Source organism: Lichenostomus cassidix, chromosome 2 (genome assembly GCF_008360975.1).
Source record: "Lichenostomus cassidix isolate B80296 chromosome 2, HeHo_3.0, whole genome shotgun sequence".
Lineage (NCBI taxonomy): Eukaryota > Metazoa > Chordata > Aves > Passeriformes > Meliphagidae > Lichenostomus > Lichenostomus cassidix.
In genome coordinates, this window is record NC_139482.1 from 51,609,578 (window position 1) to 51,637,076 (window position 27,499).

A 27,499-nucleotide genomic window follows, 5' to 3' on the forward strand; every position below is an offset into this window, starting at 1 on the left:
AGTGAAGCCAATGCCAGGACAGATGTCACCTATATTTAATCCTACACACTGAATATGTATTTTGATAGCAATAAAATTACCCAACGCATAAAACTAAAGATCAATAATTCTGCACAGTGTCCCGTTATTGAATTAATGCTTTATGGTCTGCCTGACTTACAAGCACTGGCAAAAAGGATGGCATAATTGGGAGTAAATATTTCATGGGATAATTAGTTCCCCTGTGTCTGTATTTTTACACAATATTGTGAGCAGTGTTTGGCTGGATTGCAGGCTTTCTGCTGGCTGTTTCTACACAAAGGTGTTTCAGTATGCAGTATCAATTTCTGAAGGCTGTGACAATATCGACGACATCTACCATTTATTTGTGAAGAGGAAATATTTATCATCGATGACTGTACAGTGCCCTTTCATCCGGAGCTCTTCGCCTAGCTTAAAATGGAGGTGTCATAAAGCGACGGGACGAATTTATGTGGACACAGAGCCCTAGCATTCAGCCCCCTCTCCCAGGCCAGGATCCGGGACACAAACGCGCGATCCACGCGGGATCCAGACGGCGCTCCTCCCCAGGTGGGATGCTATCCCACCCTCACGTCCAGCCGCCACCGCCGATCGCTGACGGTCTTCCCCACCCACCGCCGCCAGCCCCCTCCAGGCCTGTGAGGTTTTCTGATATCTTTTGGAGGGTATTGGGGATGGTTTTTTAGTACGTTTTGGCTTCTTGGAGCGTGGCCAGGCCAACATTACAGCCCAGGGGCGGGCCGAGGGAAGGAGACCACCCCCCTTCTCCCCGCGGAGCTGCCTCCTCTCGCCGGCTGAGGGGCGGTCACCGCCGCCTGCGCCGTCCCTGCTGGGCGGTAGCTGAGGACTGCGTCCGTCCCTGCCGCCGGGGCTGGCCGGGGGCTGCTGGCGGATGAGCACGGCCCGGCGGCGGCTGCGGATGAGCCGGGCGAAGGAGCTGGTGGCGTACTGCCTACTCCTGGGGCTGTCCGTGCCCCTCCTGCTGCTGCTGCCTCTCCTCTGAGATGCGCCGGGCGGCGGCTCGCCCCCGCCGCGGGGGGACGGGCGGGAGGAGCCGGCGGCAGCCCCGCTCCGCCGCCCGGCGTGCGGCCGGCGGCAGCAGCAGCCCGAGGCACTGAAGCCCCGGCGGGGGAGGATGAAGCGCTGGGGCGAGCTTTGCAGCGGTGCCACCCAGCCTGCGCTGGCGGGCGGGCTGCCTCTTCCCGTGGAGGGGCCCGGTCGCGGCCCCGGCCGCGCTCTGCCCCTGTACAGGGTGTGATGCCGCCGCGCTCGCCGCTCCCCCGCTCCGGCTGACGGGGACGCCGAGCAGAGCCGCGGCGTCTCAGCTTTCCCTTTCGCCTTCCAAAGTTGGGCTTCGGTGGCTCGGGGTCGGGGCCGGCGGCGCCTCCGCCCTGAGGCGGCCCCGATGGGCCCGCGGCCGCGGGCACTGTCGCTGCAGCCGCCCTCCTGACCCAGCCCCAGCCCCCGCCGGGCGGCTGCTGTAGCCGGGGGCAGCTGTAGCCGGGGGCGGCCGCAGCGCTCGCGTTGCTGCAAAGCCGCCGCTCTGCGGGGCGGAGTGTGTCCCCGCCGGCTCGCCGTGCGGGGAGGCGGGCCGGGGGCCGGCTGAGATGGGAGAGAGCATGTCCAAGAGGCTGAAGCTGCAGCTGGGCGGTGAAGCGGAGATGGAGGAGCGGGCTTTCGCCAACCCCTACCCCGACTACCAGCCCCAGGGAGCCGTGGCAGCCCCCAGCGCGGCGGACGCTCACCGGGACAGGGCGCTGCTGCAGCCGACGGAGGAGGAGTCCCTCCCCTTCGGCGCCGACGGGAAGGTGAGTTCCGAGCGGCGGGTAGGCGCCGCTTCCCGGGCCCCGGGGCCCGGCCGCACCCGCGGGTCGCTCCCTCTCGGCGGCAGCGGCGGCCCCGCGGTGCGGGCGGCCGTGGGTTCAGCCCCGGGTTGGCACCGGCGGAGCTCGGGCCCGGCGGCGGGGGCGGTGGGGCTGCCCGCGGCCTGCGCCCTGGCCCGGCTCGCAGGGGGCGCCCGAGGAGAGGGAGCGGCGGGGTGAGCTGAGGGAAGGAGCGGGAGCTCGGCCCGGCCGCTCGGCTCAGAGTCGGCAGGAGCGGCTGTTCGTTCGAGCTGTTTGTTTTGTCCCGGTACGGCAGCGAACGTGGTGCCCGACCTGGGATAACAGAACAGCTGTAGCTGCTCTCGCAAGGTGGTTCCATTTCTCAGAAGTTGTCAGCGCAAGTTGCCCGAGTTTCACCAGAGAAGGTGTATAAGGGAAGGAAAAAGATGAGCGCCCATCTAAGAAAGGAGAATTTTTTTCTCAGGTAACAGCAACATTCAGGCATTAGGTGATGCTAGACTGTTCTCACTTGTTTGCTTAGTGACATACACACATTTATAGGTTTAGGTGCACCGTGATAGGCATCTGGCAGTTGGTTCGTACCTGCAGAAGGTCTGCGTGGTGGCCCTGGTCACACAAGGTTTGCAGTCTTCTGCTCTGCTCATCTCATTGACGCCACACAATGCTGGTTGGGGTACTATGAGTGTCTTGAGGTTTTAAGTAGGTTTTAGGTTTTAAGTATTAAAGCTGCTCTGGCCTGGCCTGTCACCACACAGGATAGATTAAGCTGCAGAAGAAATGCCAGAATATGGACTTTCCATCCTCTGGCCCCTGTGCAGTTTCATCCTTCAATACTGTGAAGCTTTGTCATCTTTTGCATTAAAAATTCTGTGTGGTGATACTATTTCAAGCACAAATGTGGTGGGGGTGGGAAGTTAGCTTCCTAACTCCTTTGATTTTATGCTGGGGTGAATAAAGGAAAGTTGTTGATATCAGCTCTGTATTTTTCTGCTTGTGGCAATATAGAGTTGACTTGCTGATAGAGCGAGACAAGGATGGTGATGCCCATCAGTGTGAAGGATGTTCTCTGACCATTTTAAGTACCAGCAGGACAGCATCAGCTCACCGTCAGTCCAAGGCAATGAAAAGTTTCACTCAGTTGTTCTGACTGAGGTTTATGAAGTTGTATGTGGCTAAGTAGAGTGCACAAAAGAGTATACTTCAGGGCTTCAGTGTCTTACTGCTGCAGTTAATTGCACCTTTCAAAAGCAGAGCATTTTAGAAGGCTTGAAAAGGAACAAGAGGTTCAAAAGTGAAATCAGTTTTATTTTTTACACAACTCAGGCAGTATGCTCAGTGTTGGTAAAACTATTTTTTTTTCATTGTGGAAGAGAACTGTTATTTCTTTGTTCTTTTGTATCTGGCTTAGTATATAAAAATCATCCAAGTATGAGTTCAAGCATAAAGGCAGAGAGGAGATGGCAGAATGGCTATAGCTTTATGTTGTCGTTGAATTGGTAAAAAACATACCAAGAGTTTCCTTCTAAGGCCTTCATAGACAAGTCATCCTTCTTGTGTAGCTGCTTTAGATCTGACGCTTCATGTCCATTTTTTAAAAGAGAAAATACTCCTTTGTTTACTGCTGATCTAGGTGGACTAGAGCTTTCTCAAGGGAGATAACCAGAAAAATAGTGAGATATCAAAATAAGGTGAACATTCTTAAAAAGTATGTTTTCGAGTTTACTAGCTGTATTGCAGAACAGTTTAATTTACTTCAGGTTTGATTCTTGAATGAATCAAAATTCAGAGGCATGGTTCTGTGGCAGAGCTGAAGTGAGTTAGTCAAGAATTTCTAGCCCTATGTTTCCTCTAGGAATGCTCTAGGAATGTTATGCTCTCCTGTGGATGAGTATGCTGTTTTACAGTTGGTGCAAATGTTTTTCCCAGCAACAATTGCAGATGACATTCCTTATTACGGTGTGGCAGTCAGCAGCCATTTGTGCAGGTGTGTTCAGAAAATACGTTAGAGCACCTGAGTAGCCATGTATTTGATAAAAGGTGGTGTCTGGGCTCTGTTATATTCAGAAGGATGAAGCACCTCTAGAAAAAAAAAATCTGCTGTAATGCCTTGAAACCGTGTAACTACAGCAATTCTGTGCATTTCATAGGAGAAGGCAGATGCATGTGTACATTTTCTTTTGGTTTTGCATCTGCAAAATCTGAGGAGTCATTTTACATATTTCTGAGGTAGAATATAGCTATATTTATGTGTATTTATATTCTTTGAAGTATTTGCATGCAGTCATGCCTAGTGCTGTGTTTTTATGAGACTTTGCGATGGGTTCTTTGGGGTGCTTTTGTTGTTTTTTGTGATTTTCACTTTATGTTTTAGTGTTTTATTTTTGCATTTAATAGGCTCCCATTCCATCAGCAAAATGTCTTGCTTGCCTAAAGACCCAGTGAAGACAAAAGGACTTTGCACAAGCTAGGAAGTCTGTTCTGTAAACTTCTGTACACAAGTACACAGATATCCTAAAAATTAGAGCATCTTTCAGAAGGCCTCAGTGCACTGCGTAATTCCTCCCTCCCATCTGCTGCTGAGTGGAGCGAGGAGTGCTGAGTGACTCATGTAATGACAACCTGAGGTGTGCAGGGCTCTGCTGTTGTCATGGAAGGCAATGCATTATTAATCCCTCCATTTGATTTCTTAGTCTGTCATGATTGCCTTCTAAAATTCACCTGGTTGATAAAAGGACAAGAAGCTCTTTCAGGCATTGTCTGAAATGTGAGACAATCGGGACAACGTGCTGCATATGGAAGTGTGTGTGGGTAAGATACAGTTCAGAGAGCTTGAAGGTATGGGAGTAGGAGAAGCAGAATTTGAGGTTGCTAATTTGCTTTCTTACAAATAGTCACAGTAAACACTGCAGCTATCTGTGCAGGCTCTGCCCATGTAATTGAAATTCCCTGTTTTCATAACTAGATTTCTTCACCATTAAAGTGTCATGAACTTAGATTGCTTCTGTGGCTTGTCTGAGAAAGCCAAGGTAATAATTAATCAGACAGCATTAATGCTGGATTAGTAATAAACATAATTTTAAATGTAAATCTTTGTTTAATAAGTGATGACTCTTTCAATTAAATATATATCCTGTCCCCTTTTTCCTTTTCATGTGGACCCCATAGTGATACCTTAGCCTAAAAAGGTACCTATAGATATTATCTCAGAGTGGTCCAAAAGTTTTCAAAATGGAAATGTAGATGGTCAGGTGAGGCAGAGAAATGAGTAGACTCAGAAAAAGAACACTCCTTAGTTCTTAGTTCCCTAGTGTGGCAGAGAACTGCAAAGCTCTAATGGATTTCCTGGGAAAGAAAAGGGTGATGAGAACTTGCTGCTGAGGAGTGGTGATGGCTTGTTCAAGGACGTGTCTCCATGGGTGACCCACCAGTGTCAACCTCCAATTGTCCACTGTCCTTGGAGCCACAACAGCCTTGTGGTGGCTACATTCATACTACAGCCAGATGTGATTTGGGATCCTCCTTCACACTGACTACAGGCCAGTGACTTGGGAAAAAAAGGCAGCCTGATATTATCTGCTCAGCCAGGGAAGGTGGAAGCCTGGACAATTATGTGAATTTTGTGTTTGAGTAAAAAAAAAAAAAAGCATCAAGAAATTAAGTCATCAAGAAATAAACACAATCCTAGCCCTCACTTTAAGATTGTTTGAGTTTCTCATGGGATCACAAGAGAGCAGTAAAATTAGATTCAAACTTTACGAATTGGTCACTAGAATGCCCAAACTTTAACTTATTTTTAGGCTAATTCTTTCTTTATAAGTTTTTTTCCTGACTTAACCATGGTGTTTCAAGAATATTAGAAAAAAGTAGTATGTTCTGACAAATGTATACAATGTACTTAATAAGGCTTTGCAGGGGGCTCCTTACAGAGAACCAGTTTTAAAGATAATGGTGCCTATTGCCAAATATGATTTAATGGTGAGATAGAATATTTACTCAGATTTATCATTTGGGTGATTTAATAGTGTTTAGTTTCCTAATGCCTTCTCAATGTCCTGTTACTTCTGATAATTGCTTTATGTGTCTTTCAGTCTTCCTTCTCCTGTAAAATGTATCTTTAAAGATATATATAAAGGTTTTTTTGTTATAGCACCGCTCTTCTTCCCCCTTAGTGTTTTTATTTGTTTGGCTTTTTGTTTGTTTTGTAGTGGTTTTTTTGTTTGGTTTGGTTTTTTTGGGTTGTCTCACTGGGCATTTTAGTTATCTCACTGGGAACAGTAAGTTCTCTCTGTTCTGGGACTGACTCAGCAACAGCTTATACTAGTGGGAGTTGTACAGTTCATTGCACTGGAGGCAAAATTCAGCCTCCAAAGCCAGAAAATAATTATTCCCTTTTTTTTTTTCTTTCTTTTTTTTGCCAGAGAGGTAGCTGCATTTCTTGAGATTGTTACTTTTTTGGCCATTTCCTGGCTCCATCTCAGGCATATGCTGTTTTGATAGGAGACTCTGAAACAAACAAGATTTGTAGTATTCTCTGTGATTCGTCAGAAGTAACATTTGTTTCGCTTTTTGAGAGTCTCTAAATTGCGCCTGCAAATCAGTTTGTTGTACTTCATTGTCCCTCACCAACTCCTGGCAGTTGTACACAGCCTGAGAGGAAGAACTGCTGCTTCTTTCCTACAGCATGGGTCAGCACTGAACACTGCTTAGGGCTTTTCTGATGCTTTTGTAGCGAAAACCTCTCCTGATATTCAGGACAACACTTCAGCCACAGGGGTTTTTGGTTTTAGTCAACCAGATCTGAATGAAAATACTTTGTAAAATCAAACCCCAAGTTCTGATTAAATTATCTCACATCCATCCATTGTTTGTCAGTTTCTAGTTTTATGTTGCAGGCCTTCATGTTAATGTGTTGTTACTCCAGCTAGTTGTGTGGGCAAGTGTAATTACAGGGACTTGCTTTCTGGTGCAAATAAATTTTATTTGGGTCTAACTGCACTGACCTACTGGCAAGCTCAATATGTGCAATGTATCTGCTCTCTGTGCATTGAGGTAATTTAGAAAGAATTGGTAGAGGTTTTAGCTTTTTTTTGCAATTTGAGGACCACCTAAATATGTCACAGCTGGGCCAGAGACTTCTGTGTAGTGAGTGACTTTAAATCATACTCTCAACAGGCTTTTATTTTCTCAGCTTTCAAGAAGTAACGTGCTGGTGTTAGGCTACCTAGAGAACCAGCGATTTTCAGTATTGCTATTTTGCTTTATCAGTCTCTATTTCCCAAAACATAGGATATCTGTTAATCATGTTTATTTTTGTTACCAATAATCTGGAGCTTTTTGATGATTCTTTGTAATGATCTAAATCTTTAAGCTTTGGATTTTTGCTGTCTTAAACCAATGAGACATACAGCTTCTTTCACACACAAATGCATTAGAGACCCAGTCTTCTTATTTCTTACATTCTTTCTATAACTTGAATGTTTAGCTTTTAATGATGTTTTCCATGCCCTTTTATCTTCTGAGATAGGGTGATAACTGTGTTTAAAGCCTATTCCAAAGCTGGCATTTGTAGCAGTGTAGGAATTTGCCGACAGCTATTGATTTCTCTCTGTCTTCCTCCCCTCCCCCTTCTTCTTTTTTTAACTTTTTTTTTTGGTTTTTTTACTTTTTTTCCCCCATTATCACATGTGTGGCACTAAATGGCAGCTCATTGAAAAACGGTGCAATGTGTTCTACAGGCAGCAGTGTTTCAGAGCATGTATTAAGCATGTGGTTTTGCAGAACTGGCATTTGTTTCTGGAGGACCTGAGACGTATCAGAGAAATGTGTTTGAGTGTTTCAGAGGCTGGGTGATGAGCTTCCATAGTATCTGGTATTTTCAAAGTAGAAAGCGCTGCTCTTGGAGCTATATGAGTCTTTTGACTTAGGTAAAAATAAAGTAGAACTTGTTCTGTACAAAAAGGCTGGTCACCTCATAGCAGACCTTGCTAGATTCTGCATATGGGATCCTACTGCCATCCCTTCTGGTCTGTTTTTGCAGGAGCTCAGTGGAGGTGAGCATGAGACCTCATCCTGCTTCAATAAGCCCATGCTCCATTGCATGGGTGTGAAACCTGGCTCCCTTAACAGTCAGTGGCAAAGTTCCCAATGAACTTCAGTACAGCCAGGATTTCCCATTTCAGCAGAACTGTGAGTTTTCCCCTACTCCATTCTTCCTTGCCGGTGTCTGTCATGTCCTTTCTGCAATCTCCTGTGCAAGTTTGGGTTTTAAACGAATTCTTGCTGCAGTACCTAACTTGGGCTGTGTTTTCTTCTCTTTGAAATGTACTTTGGCTGAAAGACAACACAGCACCATGTTATGTGTCCTGTTCTACGCATCACCAACAACAAAGTGAAATGAAATAAAAGCATGTTTTGCTTGTTTGGTGGGTAGCACTGTGTGTATAGGTATATATGTTATATATATGTGATATACATCATCTCTTTGCTACTTCTGCAGAATCAGTTGTTTACTTCTGCAGTCTGGTTTTGCACACAGAATCAGTCCCCCAAAACCTGATGAATTAAAACAGGGTTAATAGCAAGATGATTGTGTTGGGAGCTGGTGGTGGCAAGAAAGACTAGTACCTTGGCAACTTGTGGTGAAGCTGTGATCTCAGGTCCCCATCGGCCTGCTGTGACTCTGCACAAGTTCCTTAGCAAAGATGTCATGAGCAAGAAAATGCCAAGAGGTGTTTTTGAGCAGCACATAGATATCTAGATGTCTTTGGCAGATGCAAATGAGGTAACTCATCCCATGTCTGTCAAACAAAAAGGTTACTTTTAATGACAAAAGGAGTGCCATGAGGTTTCAGAGTTGCATCGTCAGACTTATGTCAGCACTGTGATATTTGGTCTAAATGTGCATGCAAGACTTTAAAGCTACAGACTTCTCTTACCTACCAGAAATCATGATATAAAATACATACATAGCAGCTGCTTATTGCCTCATCTGCTCTTGTTTCTAGTTTCTTTTAAAGCCATGGCAGTAAGGCTGCAGTAAGGCAGTAAGGCAGTAAGGATATGGCTGCAATGGAGAGGTATGTCAGTAGGAATTGGTATGTTATTGTAATGTTGACTGCAAGTGAAATGTTTGGGGGTTTTAGGAGATTTTTATTTGCATCATGATGTATTTTTTGTAATAACAGAATCACAGAATATTCTGTGTTGAAATGGACCTATAAAAACCATTGAGTCCGACTCTTAAATGAATAGTGTATATGGGGATCAAACCCTTGACTTTGTGTGTCATTAGCACTGTGCTCTAATGTAGGGTGTGTAGTTCTCGTGCTGAATTTACAAAAGAAGATGAGTTAAATTCTCTTTAGAAACCCTCCATACGAAAGAAAGCAGATAGGGGAAACATGTATTGCTAACAAGGACAGCATAATTTAGACACCTTGTCATTAGTGATGGAGGTGAGTGATGTTACATAAATACTTACATTCCTTGTATTTTTGTTGGCTTTTGAACACTTTGTATTGAGATGTAGCTTTGCCTACTGTGTCACTGCAATGGAAAAAGTGATATGGTTCAAATAAATAACGAAAGTATTAATTTTCAAACCAATTTATTTCGTTTCTTTTGTGTTACATTTGTTTTGTGCTGATAATGAGCCTTTTCAATTACCATAACCAATATGGCACAAGGTTCTATTTGGTACAATGAGGAATGAGATCTCTTGTTTTGCGTTTTGACAATATAAAACTTGACCAGTTTGGGATGATAGTGGTTGTTCTTTATGCAGCAGCAGAGAAGTAATGCAGCTGTTGAATTCCTGGAGAGACCCTTTTCTAATTAAAGATAGTCTTTAGCTCCTGCCATCATCTTGTCTGTTGTGAACCAGAAGTAAATGTGCCACTGGATATCAGAGATCAGGCTTCCTGGTTTCTGTTTGTCCCTACAGGAATATCAAGTGACCCGCAGAAAAGGCTGAATGCCAGCTGGAAACATCCCCGTGAGATGAATGTGTTTCTGATGAAAATCAATCTGTGCTCCACACAAGTGAGCGTGTTATGCTCAGCTGTAATAAGATTCCTTGAAGGAAGATTTTAGATCTTGTAAAGCCACCTTTCAACATTCATTTCTTCATGTAATTAATTTATTCCAGTGCATGTAAACATCTGTTACATGCTTATAGGGGAATCTTATAAAATTATCAGTAACAGTGCTCAGTTGTGAAAGCTTCAGAGCAACAAGAAGAAAAGAGAGGTAGTGGTGGAGGAGTAGAAAGCTGAGGAAAACTTTGTTGCCACTTCTAACCTATTCACACTAACATACGCTTGGGAGTAGCTTTGTTTGGGCTTGCGGATATTATTATTGTTGTTGTTGTTAAAAATATCCTTTCATATGTGCTTTTCCAAGCACTGAATCAAGACAAGTAAGTTACAATTCACATTCTAGAGAGAGGGTTTACCAACCTGAGCTAAATTAATTGTATGGGACTGAGGTTTCAGTGCAGAACACAGGCGTCCTGATGTCCTAGTATTCCCCTCCTGAGTAATTTAATCTGGTGTTTGATATAAAATATCCTGATTTGGTAACAGCAGGTGTATTGTCAGAACAAAAAGATAACCAGCATGCTTGTGATGTGCAGTAGGTAAATAAATGGGGAGTCTGAAGCCTCAGTTCACTCTTGTCAGATAAGCTGATCTCTGTGCCTGCATGCATCCATGTGAATATCCTCATGCTGTTTCACCATATGCCTTAGCATTGGCATAGCTGTCTTTTGAAGGAGAGAAGCCCTGCCCTTAGGGAACGTTTTCCTTTGTGTTGAGACTTCCCTGAACTGGTGAAAAATGGGAGAGTGGTGGGGTGGTGATGATGTGGATGCATAGTACAGTTCCCTAACAGAAAGGTGCTTAACACCATGTTAAAGCTGAAGAGTAACAGACTTCAAATGCCTACTGTGTTTGGTTGCTATTTCTTAGAGATACTGGAGAAGCTTAACATGTCTCTGGCTTGTTTCTAGAATATATGTTCAATGTGCGATATAATGGCACAATTTCCTTGTCCCTTCCTGTCCTACCATGGATATCCTAAAATGGATTTGAACAATTGACTCTGGAGATTTCTGCTGTGTCAGAAGCCTTGTGCAATTCTTGTAATCTTTCTTATTTCTGAATCTGTTGGATGGATGTTTGAAATCACTGTTTTTTTATTTGAAGTTCCACTCTGAACAAGAGTACAAAATGTGGTATGTCTTGAGTAATCAGTTACATGGTGGCATCCAGGACCTGAAACTTGTCCAAAGCCCACACTTTTGGGATGTATTGTAATCAAGCAAGAACTTACCTTACTAGCATGCTGATTTCCATGTTCCGTAAGCTTTAAGGAGTAATCAGGAATGTATCTTCCCATAAAATGTGCATGAGAGAGAAATGTTGACAAGAGTAAAGCATGCTCTCTTATATTTCATATCTAGCATCTATATAAACTTCTATTGGTCAAAAGTAAAAGCAAGCAGTGTGTGAAATCAAAGACTTGTTTCTTTACCTTCATGCTTGAGCTGAAACTGCTGAGCTACTTTTATTCATCCTCTTTGGATTCATTGTCTTTAGTATGAACATTTCTTTTCCTTTGGCTATTTCCTGCTCTGTAGTGCTAGAAAGGATGTGCAGGGACTTTGTGATGAGAACAAACATCTATAACGTGGGGCTTGTGCTGTTTGTCCATAACATGGTCTTGGTACTGGGACAGTGATTAGAATTACGTACTGTCACAGTGTCTATAGCTGCTCTTTGTGTGAATTTAAAGCATCCACAGGTAATTTTTGTCTAGTGTAGATACTTGTAAGTTACTCTAAAATGTAGTCAGAATGCATATACATGAGACACACTTAAGATGAGCCACCTTGATCCTGCTGATGGCTGTATGTATTATTTATTCCCTAGTTATTTTTTGTTTCATTGTTTTGGGCTTGGTTTGGTTTTCTTCCCAAACAAGAAAGTGGAGCAGGTGCTTTGCATTCTTGATTTTTTTTCTTTTCTGGCTCATTCTCTATCTCCTGCTTTCAGGTCAATGCTCGGTTCTCGAAACGTATCCAGGCAAAAATCAAGGACCTTCTGCAGCAAATGGAGGAAGGGCTGAAGACGGCAGATCCACATGACTGCTCTGCCTATACTGGCTGGACTGGTGAGAAAGCTAGAATATGAATAAAGTGTATTTGTTTAATGATATATTTGGATTTATTCACAGGAGGTTCTGATATTCTCACTGGAGTGGCAGAAATACTTTGTTACAGGCATTTGTGTGAGCTGGTTTTTAACTCTGGAGCCCTGGTCACTACTGTCTGGAACTTGCATTGACTTCAGCAGACAAAGATACAGAATGATAATTGACTTTTGTATATGGAGATCTTTGTCTTGCAAAAGGAGTGGATTTTCTAAGGTTGCTTTTTTGCCTTACCTCTTGTTCCTTTAAGTTTGCTTTTTAAAATTAGTTATTTTTCACCTTTTTCTGTTCAACTGGCTATTAGTTAGCAGTTTTCTAATGGTAACAGCATCTTCTAGTCACTGGGGGGGATGGGAAGAATATGTTCTGTGCCCAGGAGCTTGGAGCCTTCAAATGTGGAATATGGGTAGTTTGGCTGTTCTTGTTCTGTCTGTGCAAAAATGGTGAAATGACTGTGTGAGGAGGGGGACTGTAGAGGTATGGTTGCAAGACTGTGAAGATCATGAAGAAAATTAGACATGTGCATGTGATGGTTATTGCTAGGGACCATTGTTAATTTAGCATTGCACCACTGATGCTGTCCAGATGTAAATGAGCCCTTCTGATTGGCATGATTTAACCCCAGCTGGCAACTAAGAATCACACGGAATACTCACCCCCTGCCCCTACTACCTCACCCTCTGCTCTAGTTGTATATGGAGGGGATTTGGGGGAAAAAAAAGGTAAAACTCTGAGGTAAGAACAGTTTAATAATTGAAATAAAGTAAAATAAAACAGTAATAATAATGCAACCAATGGCAATAATTGTAATGAAAAGGGGAGAGGTATAAAATGCAAGAAAAATGAGTGATGCAGAATGCCTTTGCTCACCACCTGCTCACCGAAGTCCAGCCCATGCCTGAGCAGTGATTGGTGGCTTCCAGCCACCTCCTCCCAGTTTATGTGCCAAGCATGATGTCCTGTGGTATGGGATATCCCTTTGGCCAGTTCACTTCAGTTGTCCTGGCCATGGTCCCTCCCAGAATCTTGTGCACCTGCTCCCTGGCAGAGCATGGGAAACTGAAAAGTCCTTGACTTAAGGGTGAGCACTGCTCAGCAACCACTAAACCATCACCGTGCTATCAGTGTTGTTCTCTCACTAAATCCAAACCACAGCACTGTAGCTACAGAGCAGAAAATCAACTATATCCCAGATGAAACCTGAACACTGGTCCTTTAGGCAGAGCCTACAGTTTTCATGTCTGATGTGGCCACTGTTCTTCAAGATAAGCCAGGGCATGTCCATCTAGGCCTGTTAAGTGGGACTTTGTTGGATAGAACAGCATATTCTATTCTTGCTCTTCTAGCTCAAGCTTCAAGTATACTTAAGATTTTAGCACAGCATGTTTGAAATGTGCCCTGAGGAGATCTATTTTTTCATCATCATGTCGTGAGGGGGTGTAACTTGGAAAAGCTCTCCAGCCTTTGTCCATCCTTAGGCTTAAATCTGGCAGTGAAAGGGTACAATTGCTTTGCTTTCTTCTTGATGTTTCAGTACAGATGGTGCTGTGGGTGGATGGGTGGGGAAGCTTTAGACAACTCAGGCTTAAAAGATAGACGTGTTTCAAGGTCTGAAAGTAACTGGCTGTTGAGTGCGTGCAGATCTCCAGTGGTGGGCTTGCTCGTGCTGACAGTACAGAATGGCTCCCGGGGAGCTGTGTTCTGACACAGTGACTGACAACTGAAATTATGGCTGATAAACCAGAGCATGCTGAAAATGAGTCATAAGGTAAAAGTAACAGGCATCATTAGCTCAAACAGGAATACAGATGAACAAGTGACATTGTCTAATGAGAGTGGGATTTTTCCATCTTGTAGAAGGATTGCCATCTACATCTATTCCAAGCTGTGAACTTCTTTCAAGGCTCCTGTGGATATAGTTCTGAATAAAAGGTATTTAAATTATCTGACTTTGAAAATACTTAGTGCAAATATTTTCTCCCCAGCCTTGCTCTTTGCTGCATCTTCCTAGTGTGCAAATCAGAAGGTAAAAATAGTGCTGTAAACAACTGTCTTGCTTTTTGTGTACCAAATCTAGGCAAATCTTACTGGCAGTGCAGTCATGAGCATTGGCTTGTACATTGTGAAACATCTTTAAAATCTTGGAACACATACTGTTGGCGTGTATCAATCATAGGGTGCATATAAGAATCCTATGATTACACAAGTACTTTTTTTATGTGCCTGTATGACCTCTTGGAGGAGCCATTTGAAGTGTGTTGCACTGAGAAACACTAGGAAGGATTAGATGAACTGGACTTTGTGGCTATATTTCTGATCATCCTTTGATCAAGCCAAGATACCTACACATTTGTGGCAGCATAAAAAGGGGCTCCACAAATCCGTGTAAACAGTCCACAAGTTCCCATGATGCTGAATGGGGCTGCCCAGGCTTTGCAGCTTTCTTCTTAGACTCACCTAGAAAGGCTTGCTCAGGGCCTACCCAGGGAACATCTGAGGATGTACCAGCACTCTTGTGGTGCTTTTGTTCTTGTACTGCTGAGTAGAGCCTCTCTGTGAGCTAAGTGGGCCTTGTGTATACTCAGCTTTGGTTGAGGCTCAGGAAAGTGCTGTCTTCATTCAGAAATGGGTTTGAGTTACAGTGTGGTCTGGAGATTCAGGATTTACTTCTGCACATGTCTGCTTGCAGTTGGCCGATAGACATCCACTTTGATTTTTTTTTTTTTTTTTCACTTTTTCAGTCTACATTGTTGTTATTTTTAAGGTATTGTTTTAATGGAAAACTATGTAACAAATATTATGGAGTGAACCTTGATAGTACCTTCTGGCAGTCTCCAAGTCCTTGTTTGACTTTTGGCTTTTACAAACCAGCTTGACTTGTACAAGCTTGTAATCTTGTTGTGAAGTACTTTGAGGGGTTGTGAAGAACTTAACAAGTGCAAAAAGTCATCAAAAGATCCTTTTACAAATCAAATGGGCAATTAGTCACTTCTTGCATGTAATAGATGGGTATTGTTACACTGTTAGTGTACTCAGTCATAAACATGCTTGTTGGCTCAAATTTTTGAATCTTCACTGGTTTCTTTGTGTAGTGAGTTGATACTGGTTGAATGCAGGGCACCCGCCAAAGCCTCTCTCTCACTCCCCTCTGCAGCTGGACAGGGAAGAGAAAGTATAACGAAGGGTTCGTGGGTTGAGATATAAGGACCACAAGAGATCACTCAGCAAATACTGCCATGGGCAAAACAGGCTCTAATTAGAGATATTAATTGAATTTATTGCTAACAAAATCAGAGCAGGATAATGCAAAGTAAAATAAGACCTTCAAAAACCTTCCCCCCACCTCTCCCTCCTTCCCAGCTTTACCTCCTCCCCCGACAATGCAGGGAGGCAGGGAATGGGGGTTATGGTCAGTTTATTACATGCTTCTTTTGCTGCTCAGGGAGAGGAGTCATTCCCCAGCTGCACTGTGGGGTCCCTTCCACGGGAGACAGTTCTCCATGACTTCTCCAACGTGAGTGCACCCACAGGCAGCAGTACCCCTCAAATTGATGCAGCATGGGTCACTCTTCTGTGGGGTGCAGTCCTTCAAGGAGAGGCTGCTTGTGTGTGCAGAGTGTGGGCTTCTCTCTCCACAGGGGCTACAGCCTCCTCTTAGGCATTTACCTGCTCCAGCATGCTCCATGAGTCCTCTCCATGGGCCGCGTGTGGATCTCTGCATCCTGTAGTCCCTCCATGGGCTGTAGGTTCACAGCTGCTTCACCATGGTCTGTACTATGGACTGTAGGACAATCTCATCTCCAGTGCCTGGAGCACCTCCTCCCCCTCCTTCCCCACTGACCTTGGTGTCTGCAGAGTTGCTCCTCTCGTAATCTTCTCTGGCCCCAATTACAGCCGCACAGTAACTTCTTTTTTCTCTTCTCCCTAAATATATTGTCACGGAGGTGCTACCACCATTTCTAATTAGCCCAGCCTTGACCTGTGGCCCATCAGCCTTTGGAACCACCTGGGATTGGCTCTGCCAGACATGCAGGAAGCTTCCAGCAGCTTCTGATAGAAACCACCCCTGTAGCCCCCTGCTACCAAAGTTGGCCATGCAAACCCAATACACTTTGCCATGTGTTGAGGCTTGTGTCTTGGATTTTCTTTTTTTCTGGCAATTGAGACTCTATCACTGGGCTTCAGTCTAATAATTTTTATTTTTGCCACGGTCCAGCTGAAATGTAATCCAAATAGATGGCCCAATGCCTTCACATTGCGTAAGCTAGGACCCTTAACTGACATGGTTTTATTGCCGAAATACCTGTTCACATTTGAGTTACTGGTTCAGAGGCACCAAAGAGGGGAATATGATATATTCAGATGGAAAACTAAGTGAAACTAGTTCTTGTGTTTGTTTCAGGTATTGCCCTCCTATATCTGCAACTGTACCGTGTCACGAAAAACCAGAGCCATTTGCAGCGATCTCTTGATTATGTGAAGAGAATCCTTCGCAATCTGAATGGCAGAAGAGTTACTTTCCTCTGTGGTGATGCTGGGCCATTGGCAGTGGGTGCAGTGGTTTACCACAAACTGAAAAACGACAGTGAATCTAAAGAATGTGTTGCCAAGTAAGTAGTTGATGGTGGAAAAAGTCATGGCCTTCATTTGTAGAGAGCATTGGTTCAGTAACCTTTGCAAATGTTAGAGGACAGGATTAAAGATGGAGACACCTTCTCCGCTGATAAATTTTCAGTAGAAGAATACAAAATAGGCTTTATCTTTACTAAAGCTGGCTTACACTTGCTTCATATTTAGTGGGTTATCTTGAGTCCTCTATCACTATTAGGACAGGATGTCCTGGGTGTATCTGTAGTGCATGCATGTTCTGATTTTGTCACATTGAAGTGACATTTAACAAAAGCCACATGGTTGTCATTGGCAATATGTAGTGCTTGTGCAGTATGTGATGCTTCCTGTCAAGTGGGTCTTAATTGTAGATTCATTACAAAACGTGCACTGCAAGATCTGGAAACAGCCAGATGGAAACATGGTGCATCGAATTGATACCTAACAAATTTTATAAAGCAAAGAGGAAGTATTTGGAAGAGCAAACTTGTAAAGGCAAGAGATTTAATTAGGGCAGAGCATATGAAGGGTAGCCTGAAAAAGTTCCAGCCCCTTTTCAAAGTAATCTAAATGTAACAAATGTCTCAAGAATCCTATTTAGATGTGGCTTCATTTGAGAGCTGACTGTGCCTTTGCTGGTTCGGAGTTGATTGCAATGCCAGCAAGTGCTGTAAGTGCTGGAATGCTGTGGGGTTTTCATTCAGCACCACAATCCACCTGCTAGCTGTCCAGCAGCATACCTCAGGCTGGCAGAATTTGCAGCTAGGCTTATGTCCTCATCTCCATTCTGGTTTATGTTTGGAAATTTAATTGGTCTCTTTCTAGTCTAGAATCATAGTATGATTAATCTCTCCTGCTGTTCCTGAATGAAGAATATTTCAGTTTTGAAATGAGTATTAGGTTTGGGTTTTTTTGCTTTTAGAACTGGCATTAAACTTGGGCATGTAATTTTAAATGCAGCTCAGAAAGCAGTGTTGCTGTAAGGCAAGAAGCATGAGTATAGGAAAATGAGATTAGCAGTAAATTTTTTAGCATTGCCTCTCCTTGGAAAGTACTTTGTAGGAGGAGTAGTGAAAAGGAGTTTAGTTTGATTATTTGTTTATTTTATAACTCTTTTGTTTACGAACATGCTCATGACACCAGCTGAGTGGTACATTATAGATGTCAAAATGTAATCTGTGATTTCACTTCTAACATTTTACCTTGTCCAGTTGTATGATTTCAACAATAAAATTTAATAGTGGACAGTTTAGAAGAAAATAATTTAATTCTAAACCCAAAGCATAGTTCTGAGAAAGGAAATATAAAACTTTTTTGTGAGTAGCTTTTCCCTGGTATTAAGCAGGGACAGCATAAACATATGATTGAGGTCAGTGGTTTTGCTATTGCATGATATTAATGCTAACATTTCTCCCGAGAAATAACAGCTGGGGGGATCTGGGAATTGAATTTGGTCTTAATCCAGATTGTCATTGCCCCTCCCCCAGTTTAAAATGCGATCATCACCATGGTTTCATCTAATTATCAATTTAATCAAAAAAGATAGGAAGAGAAAGGGAGAGAGTGGCAGGAAAACAGATCTCTGATCCACCTCAGTGCTGGTACAGACTGGTAGAGTATTAGTAGAGAAAATTAGAGTTACAATGGCCAGCCCAAGGGTTGGTTTGTTTTGGTTTTTTTTCCCTTCATTGCTAAGGGCAGGCAAAGCACTTGTGCGTTATAGCAGTGTCCTTTTCAAAACTGAGGTGCTAAATGTTTAAGACAATGTGTTTTCTTGGGAGAGGGAGTGACAAATGGTGGTATTTGGGGGTTTTTGTGTGTTTGGATTTTTCCCTTTTAAACAGGTACAATTAAGTGTCCTTCACTTTGGTGAAATTCCTGGAGGCTCCAGGAGGTTTCTCTTTGTTGGAGTAGCTCTCCAGGCTTCTCCAAACCCTACCCTGCACCCATACATCTGTTTCTGTCTGTGCAAAATCCTGACTCTTGCACTGCTACTGACCTGGCTCTGGCTCACAGTGTCCAGTCTCAGGGATGGCAGGCCTGCAGAGCTCCTGTGTGTCAGCTTGGCAGCCAGCTGAGCTGGGGGGGATTGAAGGGCAGTGGTGGGGCTTCACCATTTGTTCTGCTGCTGATTGATGGAGTGTCTATGCACAGTCCAGTGTGGTCTCTACTCTCCCCACCTTTCTTATCTGATGCAGGTTGTTGCAACTCCAAAGGACAGTCATAAGCACGGATGCCGAACTTCCAGATGAGCTGCTCTATGGCAGAGCAGGTTACTTGTATGCCTTGCTGTACCTGAATACTGAAATCGGTCCAGACACTGTCCCACAGTCTGTTATCAAAGAGGTAAGACACTTTACTCTTTCCAGCATCACAGCTTCACTAAGATTGAACTGGGATCACTCTTGTGCATAACTGAAACAATTATGAGAGGGAGAGAAGAAGGATCTAGAGCTGGGAACCCAATCTCATCTGTCCATCAGTCTCTTTCCCCTTTCCCTGCTGCCCAGCTGGGACTGAGACAGGCCAGTGTGGGTGGATCTGCCAAAGAAATACGTCTAATATATGTCTAGTTTTGTACCACTTGAGGATGAGACCTTGTTACAAAAAAACGTAAGACAGAAGTGTGGAAGTGTTTCAGTGAAAAGAAAGAATTCAGTGAGGGGAACATGAATGACTGTTTTGCAAATACCAGAACCAGAGAAGGCAGGGCTGGAAAAAAGTAATTAGAATTGCTATATTTAATTTCTATTCTTAAAAATATAAGTGATTTCATCATTAAGGAAAATACTATTTCTACCTCAACGCTCAAATCCAAGTGAATTGAATATTGTTGTCCTATCACTATACTGTTGCTTATTGTTTATTGTGCTTTTAAGCCATGCCAAAGCAAAACCCTCTGAATCAAAGTAAGCAAGACAGGTGATCAGGGTGTGTTCTTTTTCTTAGGTTATAGATGCTATTATTGAGTCAGGGAAAAACTTTTCAAAGGAGGAGCGGAAAACAGACCGTTGTCCTCTGTTGTACCAGTGGCACAGGAAGCAGTATGTTGGAGCAGCCCATGGAGTGGCTGGGATCTATTACATGCTCATGCAGGTAAGAGCATCTTCTGTTGGCTGGGATGAAATAGCAGTGATTTTTTTCTTGGTTTTTCACGCATGTGCAGTGTTGTGTTGGATCAGGGTCTCACAGTTTGGAGTTAGACTGCAGCACAGAACTGTGCAGAAGGGCAACCTAAGGCTTTGATAGCAGAAGAAAACTGTGAGTAGAGTATCCTCACATTAGAATGAATTAACTCTTGAGTTGTGGTTCAGAGCACTAGCTTTTCAGGATCTGGTTTCTTGTCCTCAGCAAAGACAGTGATGTGCTTTCTTTCATCATCATACTTCTTCTGGTGCTGGCAGTTAAAACAGGTAAAAATTCACTTTCTCACTATCCATCACTCTTCAATTTTTTTGCTATTTTTAAATGATTGCAGCACTGGAGCCTCCTGTCCTCTCTGCCCTTTCTCTCTTCTCTAGTAATTTTCTTTTCCCACTGTCTTGGTGCTTTTGGAAGACTATTCTTAATTGCATATAGTCTTTAGTATGCTTTTATTATTTAGATGTTTTTCTTCTTCCATATCTCCTGAATTTCTCACACAAAAGTTTGATGTTCTTTAGTGCGTTTATGACTGTTACTTTCCTCTTTCTGTTTTCCTTAGTGAGATCCTCTCTTCTGTAAATTTCCTCTTTCCCACACTTAAATCAATTCCACCCTGCCCCGAGATTTGCAGTATATCTTATTTCTGTTCTAAAGTCTGGGAAAAGAGCGTTAAAATTCATGATAGAAGATGGCCATAGAGCTGCAAAACTTAATCACACCTCTTTCTGGATTTTGAAGGTGCTGCTGCTAGTCCATGCATCTTTTTATATATCAATTTCCTCACCAGATCATGCAGAATGAGTTTTCTTCAGGCAAATGGAAGGACTGTACGTCCTCGCAGCCTCAAGCTGTGTAGGAATGTTCACTGCAGAAGTGACTGAGCTGGTATTTTGTGCTGCTGCTGCTCAGCCATTCCTTGCTTGGAAAAGATTCTGTGTTTCAGATTACCTTACACCACTTCCCCCAGTAGTTCTGGTTAAACTGACTGTCTTTGCTACGGAAATAGCTACTGCTCTGCTACCTGGGGGCATTTCTTAACCTCACTACACCCATTTTCTGGAGTGACCATCCCACTGGGGCCTCCAGCTGCTCTGATTTACCGTGCTCTCAGCTTTACCTACTACTTTCTTCAACATTTGTTCATCCCCTTCTGGTTCCCTCATCTTTCTGGCTTCCATTTTTCTTTCCCTGGCAGCGCTAGATTTTCAGAGAAACATCTAGTCCTCTAAAGAAGGCTCGTTAAAGGCTCTATCCTTCATTTACTATTCAAGGCTGATAGCAGAAATAATTGCACAGTGCTTTTTGGTTTGAGCAGAAGCTACTCTGTCTACATGTTAAAATCCCAGCTATTTTTCCTGTATATGTAATTGCTGCTTTTAAGAATTACCAGAAAGCCATTGTTTATGCAGCATTAGATTACCATTTTGTCACTGTATGTTAAATATTGTGAGTCATGCAAAGTTGAGTCATCCACTGCAGAAGATGGCATATCAGAGTCCCATCCTTTCCCCATCCCTCCCACGTCAAATGGAGTGAATTTTGCTATATTTTCATCAAAGAATTCAAGAGATGGTTTACTGAATGGTTATTTGATAAAAGAAAAAAGGCATTTAACATCACACCTGAGATCTGAAGGTAATTTCTGTAAAACACCTTTATCATAGAATCACAGAACATGCTGATTTGGAAGGGACACATCAGAATCGTCAAGTCCAACTCCTGGCCCTGCACAGAACACCCCAAGAATCACACCATGTGCCCAGAGCATTGTCCAAACAGTTGTTAAATTGGAGGAAACATGTGTGGCTGGAGTTATTTACAGGCTACTGGAAGGATAAGAGCTTAGCCATGTTGAAGTACTCATCCAGGAGGTAGAGAGGGAATTCTGAAGTGCTAGCTAGGGAGTGTCTACTCCAAGATCCTTTCACTAACCCTGAAGCAAAAGTGTCTGCATATCATTGCTCTTGGCCACAAAGTCAGAATACATACCTGTAGGTTACTTTTTAGCTGTTTGAAGTGAGTGCTGGGAACCTCAGCAGCTTGGGCAGAACACTCACTTGTACTCAAATATTCTTGGAAGCGTAAGGTAAGAAGGTTTGTAAAGAGCTCTGCTCTTCTTGCATTTATCTCCTACGGATGGCTGAGCTGGGCTGGGCTTGTCTTGCACAGTGCAAGACTGAAGGCATTTATTGCTGGTGTCCATCCTCTTTGCTACCTTCTGCCAGAGTGCAGTGTGAAATCAAGAGCCCCAAAACAAACTTTCCTACAAAGCCTCCCAACCTCACGGGGTGGGCTCTGAGAGAGTCTGAGTGAGGGCTCATCAGCTTTGGGGTGTACTTCAGATGAGCAGCATGAAGGTTTCTGTTCCACTCAGAAAAGCACAGAGCTGGAGTCTGCTTGAGGGACTGTGTAGATAGAAGTCTGGGAGGGTTTTCCTGGCTGAGGTGAAATAGAGGCTTCTGGTTTCTTCAGGTTACTCAAAATATAGTTATTGAAAGTTTTCCTTTATTTGACTGTCAGACTTTCAATTGTAGGAGTGTGCTCACCTGTTTAACGCAAATGTGCTGGAACTGGTGGGAAGCAGTGAAACTGAATGACATTGAATCAGCAATAAGGACAACTTATTTAAAAAAAATAAGCTCAGTTATTAGGCTGCTATAGGGTCCAGTGCCTGTGGTTTTTCCCACAGCTTGCAGAAATTCCGGAAATTATGTAGGTTGTGGAAAAATAGAGAGCTCTGCTGTTAAAATGCTGTAAAATAGGCTGGTAGTGGAAGGAATGCCAACAAAGGGCAACTGCAGACCCAACAGTTACTTGGCTTCTAAACCTTTAGTTACAAGGAGCATGCAGGTTGATGGATGTATTCTCCATTTGGCCAGGATGTAAATTAAATAAGAAAATTAGAAAGAAAATTCCTAAGAGCAATTGAAGATGAGTTTGTAGTACAAAGATGTTTAGATATCTTGTGAGGTACCTATTGCTTCTGAAATTGGAAATGCACTTTTATAACACACAGCTTCAAGGAGCTTTGTTTATAATGGAAAACTTTGACCTTCATAAACCTCTTTCAGGTATGCTGCTATATGCACTTTCCTTCATTTGTTGGGAAATAGTTATTTTTAAAAGGAAATGTGTAACCTGATATGTTGGAAGTGTGTATTATGAGCTCCATATCTACAAAACTGTCTTTCTCCTCCTGTAAATGTTCTCGCTATTTTAAGCTACGAAGAGAGGACTGGGAGTCCTCATATTCTGCTCTCAGTTTTTCCATAGTCTTTCTGTGTCACCTCCATTAAGACAGGTAACAACTTGGTGCCCTAATTTCTTTGTCTCTGCAGTAACTGTAAAAATGCACTTCATAAGGGTATAATCAGAAGATATTAATTAAATCTGTAGGATGTGATTCACAGTATTTGGATCAAGGGCACGTATGTAGGATACTTGAAAACAGATTGTTGAATTAAGTGTTGATACACAAGTTGTTACTACTTCTCTTGATGTGTTTAGTGATGGAGTTTTTTTAATGTTTTCTTCAGCCAATTGCAAATGTGGACCAGGAGACCCTGGCAGAGCTGGTGAAGCCAAGCATTGACTACGTGCGTCATAAAAAATTCCGATCTGGGAATTACCCGTCATCACTGAGCAACGAGACTGACAGACTGGTTCACTGGTGCCATGGTGCCCCCGGAGTCATCCACATGCTCATGCAAGCTTATAAGGTGAATCATTCTGTGTTCATAGGTTTCACAGATTCACATAATATTCTGAGTTTGAAGGGACCCACAAGGATCATCAAGTCCAGCCCTTAAGTGAGTGGCCCATGCAGGGGCCAAACCTGCAACTTTGGTGTAATTAGCACCTTGCTCTGAAATATATATATATATATATATACACACATACATAAATGCGTATATATATATCTGTCTTTACAGAGAGACCTGTATGCAGGCCTGTTAGATTGCAAGGCTTTAATTTAGTATCTATCTAGATCTAGACTTTCAAACAAGAACCCCAGGCTAGGCACCTAAAAATCTCAGAATAGTTATATTGGTATATTTGTAAAGAGAAAATAAGTGGGTAAAATTGCTTTTCAGGGCACTAGTAGTTACTAGGCTTTCTTGGAAAAGGGACATGTATTTAAGCAATTTGGCATCAGAGTCCTGGGTGTGAGGACATTGACCTAAATTCTTTGAATCTTCATCCCAAGAGTTTTAACAATTAGGTTGGTTTTCAAAAGTGTTGGTTCATGTGCCTCGCCAAAGAGTGTCTTCCATAAATTACTCCTTTATGAAGATATAACTCTTGAGAGCTTAATGTCAGAGCCAAGATCCCAGGCCCCTTCTAGGGCATAAATATAATGGCTGAGCTACCACAAGCATGCTGTTTGCCCTTCTCCATTTTTAACTAGGTTTGCTACCTGTCTTCTTGTGTGCTTCTGATTTGCATGACATTTGAAAGTATGCCATTTAATTAAATTTATGCAAATTGATTCTTGTTTTTGACAACCCTCCTTGACAGATTCTCTGGTTGGCCTCTGGGTGGGCTGATGAAAAGCAGGCTTGGTTTATGGAATAATTACTCATGCTGCTACCTGTAATGTGAACTGTAAATTTCTTACAGTCTTACTGCATGTAGCAGCAGTCACAGTTGCTTTTTCTCTGGACTGTGGGTAGGAGATTGACTTAACACTTTTGTGCTCTCTCCTTTGTCAGTGTGATGCTTTCCCCAGCACAAAGTGTTTTGCAGGAGGTAAGGGGGATAGGACCAAGTTCTGATTAGTAGTCTCCTTTTTGGCCTCTTTTTATATTTAATGTGATGAAACATATGTTTTTCTATTACTCTTTATATTCTGCTTTTAGAAGCACTGAAAGAAAAAAATTGGAGTGTGTTTTGCTGGCTGTGCTTTCATACCAGGCACAGGGACTTGTGATAAGAGACAGCAGTGTTTGTCCTGGAAATCAAGTGCTTTTGCCAGGCCTTAATTCAAAATGTTACGGCTAAGTAGCTGGCAAACCCTGTTCAGAGAGCCACTTCTTTTATCAAGCTGGTGGATTTAAGAATCTTGCATGCTAGTTGCTTTTATTACCTTATTAAATAGTTTGACCAGGGATGCCATCTCCAAAAGACTGAGTCTACAGTAGTGCCTCAGGTCTGGCTTTTGGTTTTTTGGTTTTTTTTTTTTTTGGGGGGGGGGGGTTTGTCATTGTTGGTTTGGGTTTCTGTTTGTTTGTTGATCTGTAAAGTGACTTAGGCAAAGGTGGGCAAAAAAGTGGCTTTATAAAGATGGAATTCTGGTGGTAATCAGCTCAATTACTTGCTTTTGTTTGCTGCTTTCTGAGTGGGCTCTGTGTCTAAAGTGCACTTCAGTTGCAATAAACATTGCAAAATTGTTCCTTTGCTCAAACTGAATACTGCTTCTGAGTATATACTCTACTCATATGCTAATACAAATACCCATCAAGGCAATGTAGGGTTCCTGCTTGTACATGTGACAGAGAAAAGAGTCTTGCACTATGGAAAGACATACTCTTGTATGTTTTTGACATGGCATTGAAGGCAAACAGTGAGTAACCAGGAGGAAATAGTCAGGAAGAGCAGGACCTACCAATCTAGGACCAGATTTGATATCCAGTATTCTGTTTTGCAGTCCTTAGAGGCAGCATCACATTTCAGTATTTTCAAATTCTGGTTTGGGAATAGAAGATGAAGAACAAAGGACCACATCCATCCCCTTCAAGTAGATTACAGGTTGTAGAACCAAAGGCCTTGAACTTGAGTTTTTTCTTTGAAGTCCTGATTTCAGAAACAAAAACCTGAAAAGGTTTTTCTTTTACTGTGCAGGGAAAGGAGAAACAACTTAGTAAGAAAAGAAAGGCAAGTCTGTGAGGAATAGATTATTAAAATTAAAAATAAATTTTATATGGAAAAGCCCCACACAAGCAGCAAAATATCTCTCAACTGCAGCATCCTTTTGTTTTCATTAGGACTTCAATTGATGTGTGTTTATTCTCTGTTTTTATTCCACAGACTTTTAAGGAGGAAAAATACTTGAAAGATGCTATGGAGTGCAGTGATGTCATCTGGCAGAGAGGTTTATTGAGAAAAGGGTACGGGATCTGCCACGGCACTGCTGGCAATGGCTACTCCTTCTTGTCTCTCTATAACCTAACTCAGGACAGAAAGTACCTCTACCGAGCTTGCAAGGTGAGCATCCCAACAAAATTCCTGTTCCCTTTCACATCCCAGTGCCTGTGCAAGGGTAAACACACAAAAGGGGTGGGAGTGGGCTGATGTGCACTGGAGCTGGCTGTGCTGCTGGGTGGGATAACAGGGCCTGTCACTTGCTCCTCTTTACTTACACTTTGACTGGACGACTTCAACTGTGCATATGCAGCAAGCACTGTCTTAAATAAGCAGAGTAACACACAAATGTTTTGTGAGAGGGGAGGGAATAAATGTATTCAGAAGAAAATAAGAGCTTGAAAATTAGCCTGCCTGAACAATAACAGACTGATGTTATGTGGTGCTAATTATTCCATTGAGATATCCACTGTCGCCCTCAGCTCCTCAAGCAATACTGTTTGTAGTCTTTTGTAATTATTTGTTCTCAGACTAGTGCCTGTTTGGGGCTTTTAGAGCTCTGAATTGCAGTTATTAAATTGCTCATTTAGAGTTCTGTTATTAACACAAATTGCAGAGAAAGACACACTCCGAATTTTTCCATTGGAGTTGTCCAGGTTCTGCCATCAGCTGTTGACTGTGCTGGCAGTTACCAAAGAAGGTTTTCTCTGCCTGTTTTGTTACCTTGTAAGACTTTGATTTGGCTTATTGGATTTTTTTTTCAGTTTAATTCACTAACATGAGGTATTATATTGTGTACACAGCTATTTAGCTGAGGCCTTTTGCAAAGTATTGCGAATGAAATTTGGTGAGTTGCTTCTTAGGTGCTTTTTAGTGAATATTTGCCATAAGTAAAATTACTGTATTCGTCTCTGTAGTCAGCCTGTGGTCTGTCAGAGCTTTAAAAAGCTCGTGCTTGTCTCACATTTACCGAAGCATCGTGCTGTGAGGACACCTGTAGACACACATGCATCCTAGGGATTGAAATAAAACCCTAGTACTTCCACAGCAAGTGTGTGACTTTGTTACACATGGAGTCACCCACTGCTGATGTGTGAGCCACAACACCCTGCAGGTATTGCTAGCAGCACAGCTGTTAATCCTCCCTGTCATCCTCCATGCTAGCACACCTTCTGCAGCTCTGTGGTGCATTGGCAGCTCCTGTTGGTGCTGCATTTCTGGTCCAAGAGAGCCCTGATGTTTGTCCACACCAAGCTAAAGAAAAGCAAACATACCTGTCTCAAAGCCAGAAAAAGGAAGAGACTCAGTTATGTACCTGAAATCCCTTTTAGAAGGAAGTTATGGTGCAGTGCCCAGACTGTTTGCTGGAGGAGCCCAGCATAGGCAGCATATTTGCAGCCACTCTGCCATTTAGCATCTCCAGCATCCCCTTGAAGGGACATTCTTGAAATAGGCAGAGGAATTTGCTTGTCTGGCATTCTTGAAATCTTTTTTTTTCTGAGCCAGAGCATGCAGGGAAGCAAACATGCAGTTATGTTGGTACCTAGAGGCACGTAACTGAGAGAATGAGATGGCTCCCCACCCAGAGGTGC

At 43.0% G+C, this 27,499-nt stretch overlaps 1 protein-coding gene across 2 annotated transcripts in view; it reads left to right on the top strand.

Annotated features, from left to right (window-relative positions):
• The first annotated feature begins 809 nt into the window (after positions 1-809).
• Positions 810-27,499, top strand: part of LANCL2 (LanC like glutathione S-transferase 2) — a 33,386-nt gene continuing 6,696 nt past the window's right edge. Inside the window, exons 1-7 of one of the 2 annotated variants that reach the window (XM_085051548.1) lie at positions 810-1,829; positions 11,918-12,035; positions 16,477-16,684; positions 18,881-19,028; positions 19,632-19,778; positions 23,363-23,545; positions 25,854-26,030. In XM_085051548.1, the coding sequence (XP_084907674.1) occupies positions 1,629-1,829; positions 11,918-12,035; positions 16,477-16,684; positions 18,881-19,028; positions 19,632-19,778; positions 23,363-23,545; positions 25,854-26,030 (1,182 nt within the window). In that variant the 5' untranslated portion in view covers positions 810-1,628. Of the gene's footprint in view, positions 1,830-2,177; positions 2,329-11,917; positions 12,036-16,476; positions 16,685-18,880; positions 19,029-19,631; positions 19,779-23,362; positions 23,546-25,853; positions 26,031-27,499 lie in introns of those variants that run through there. The other variant, XM_085051549.1, reaches the window with a different exon arrangement.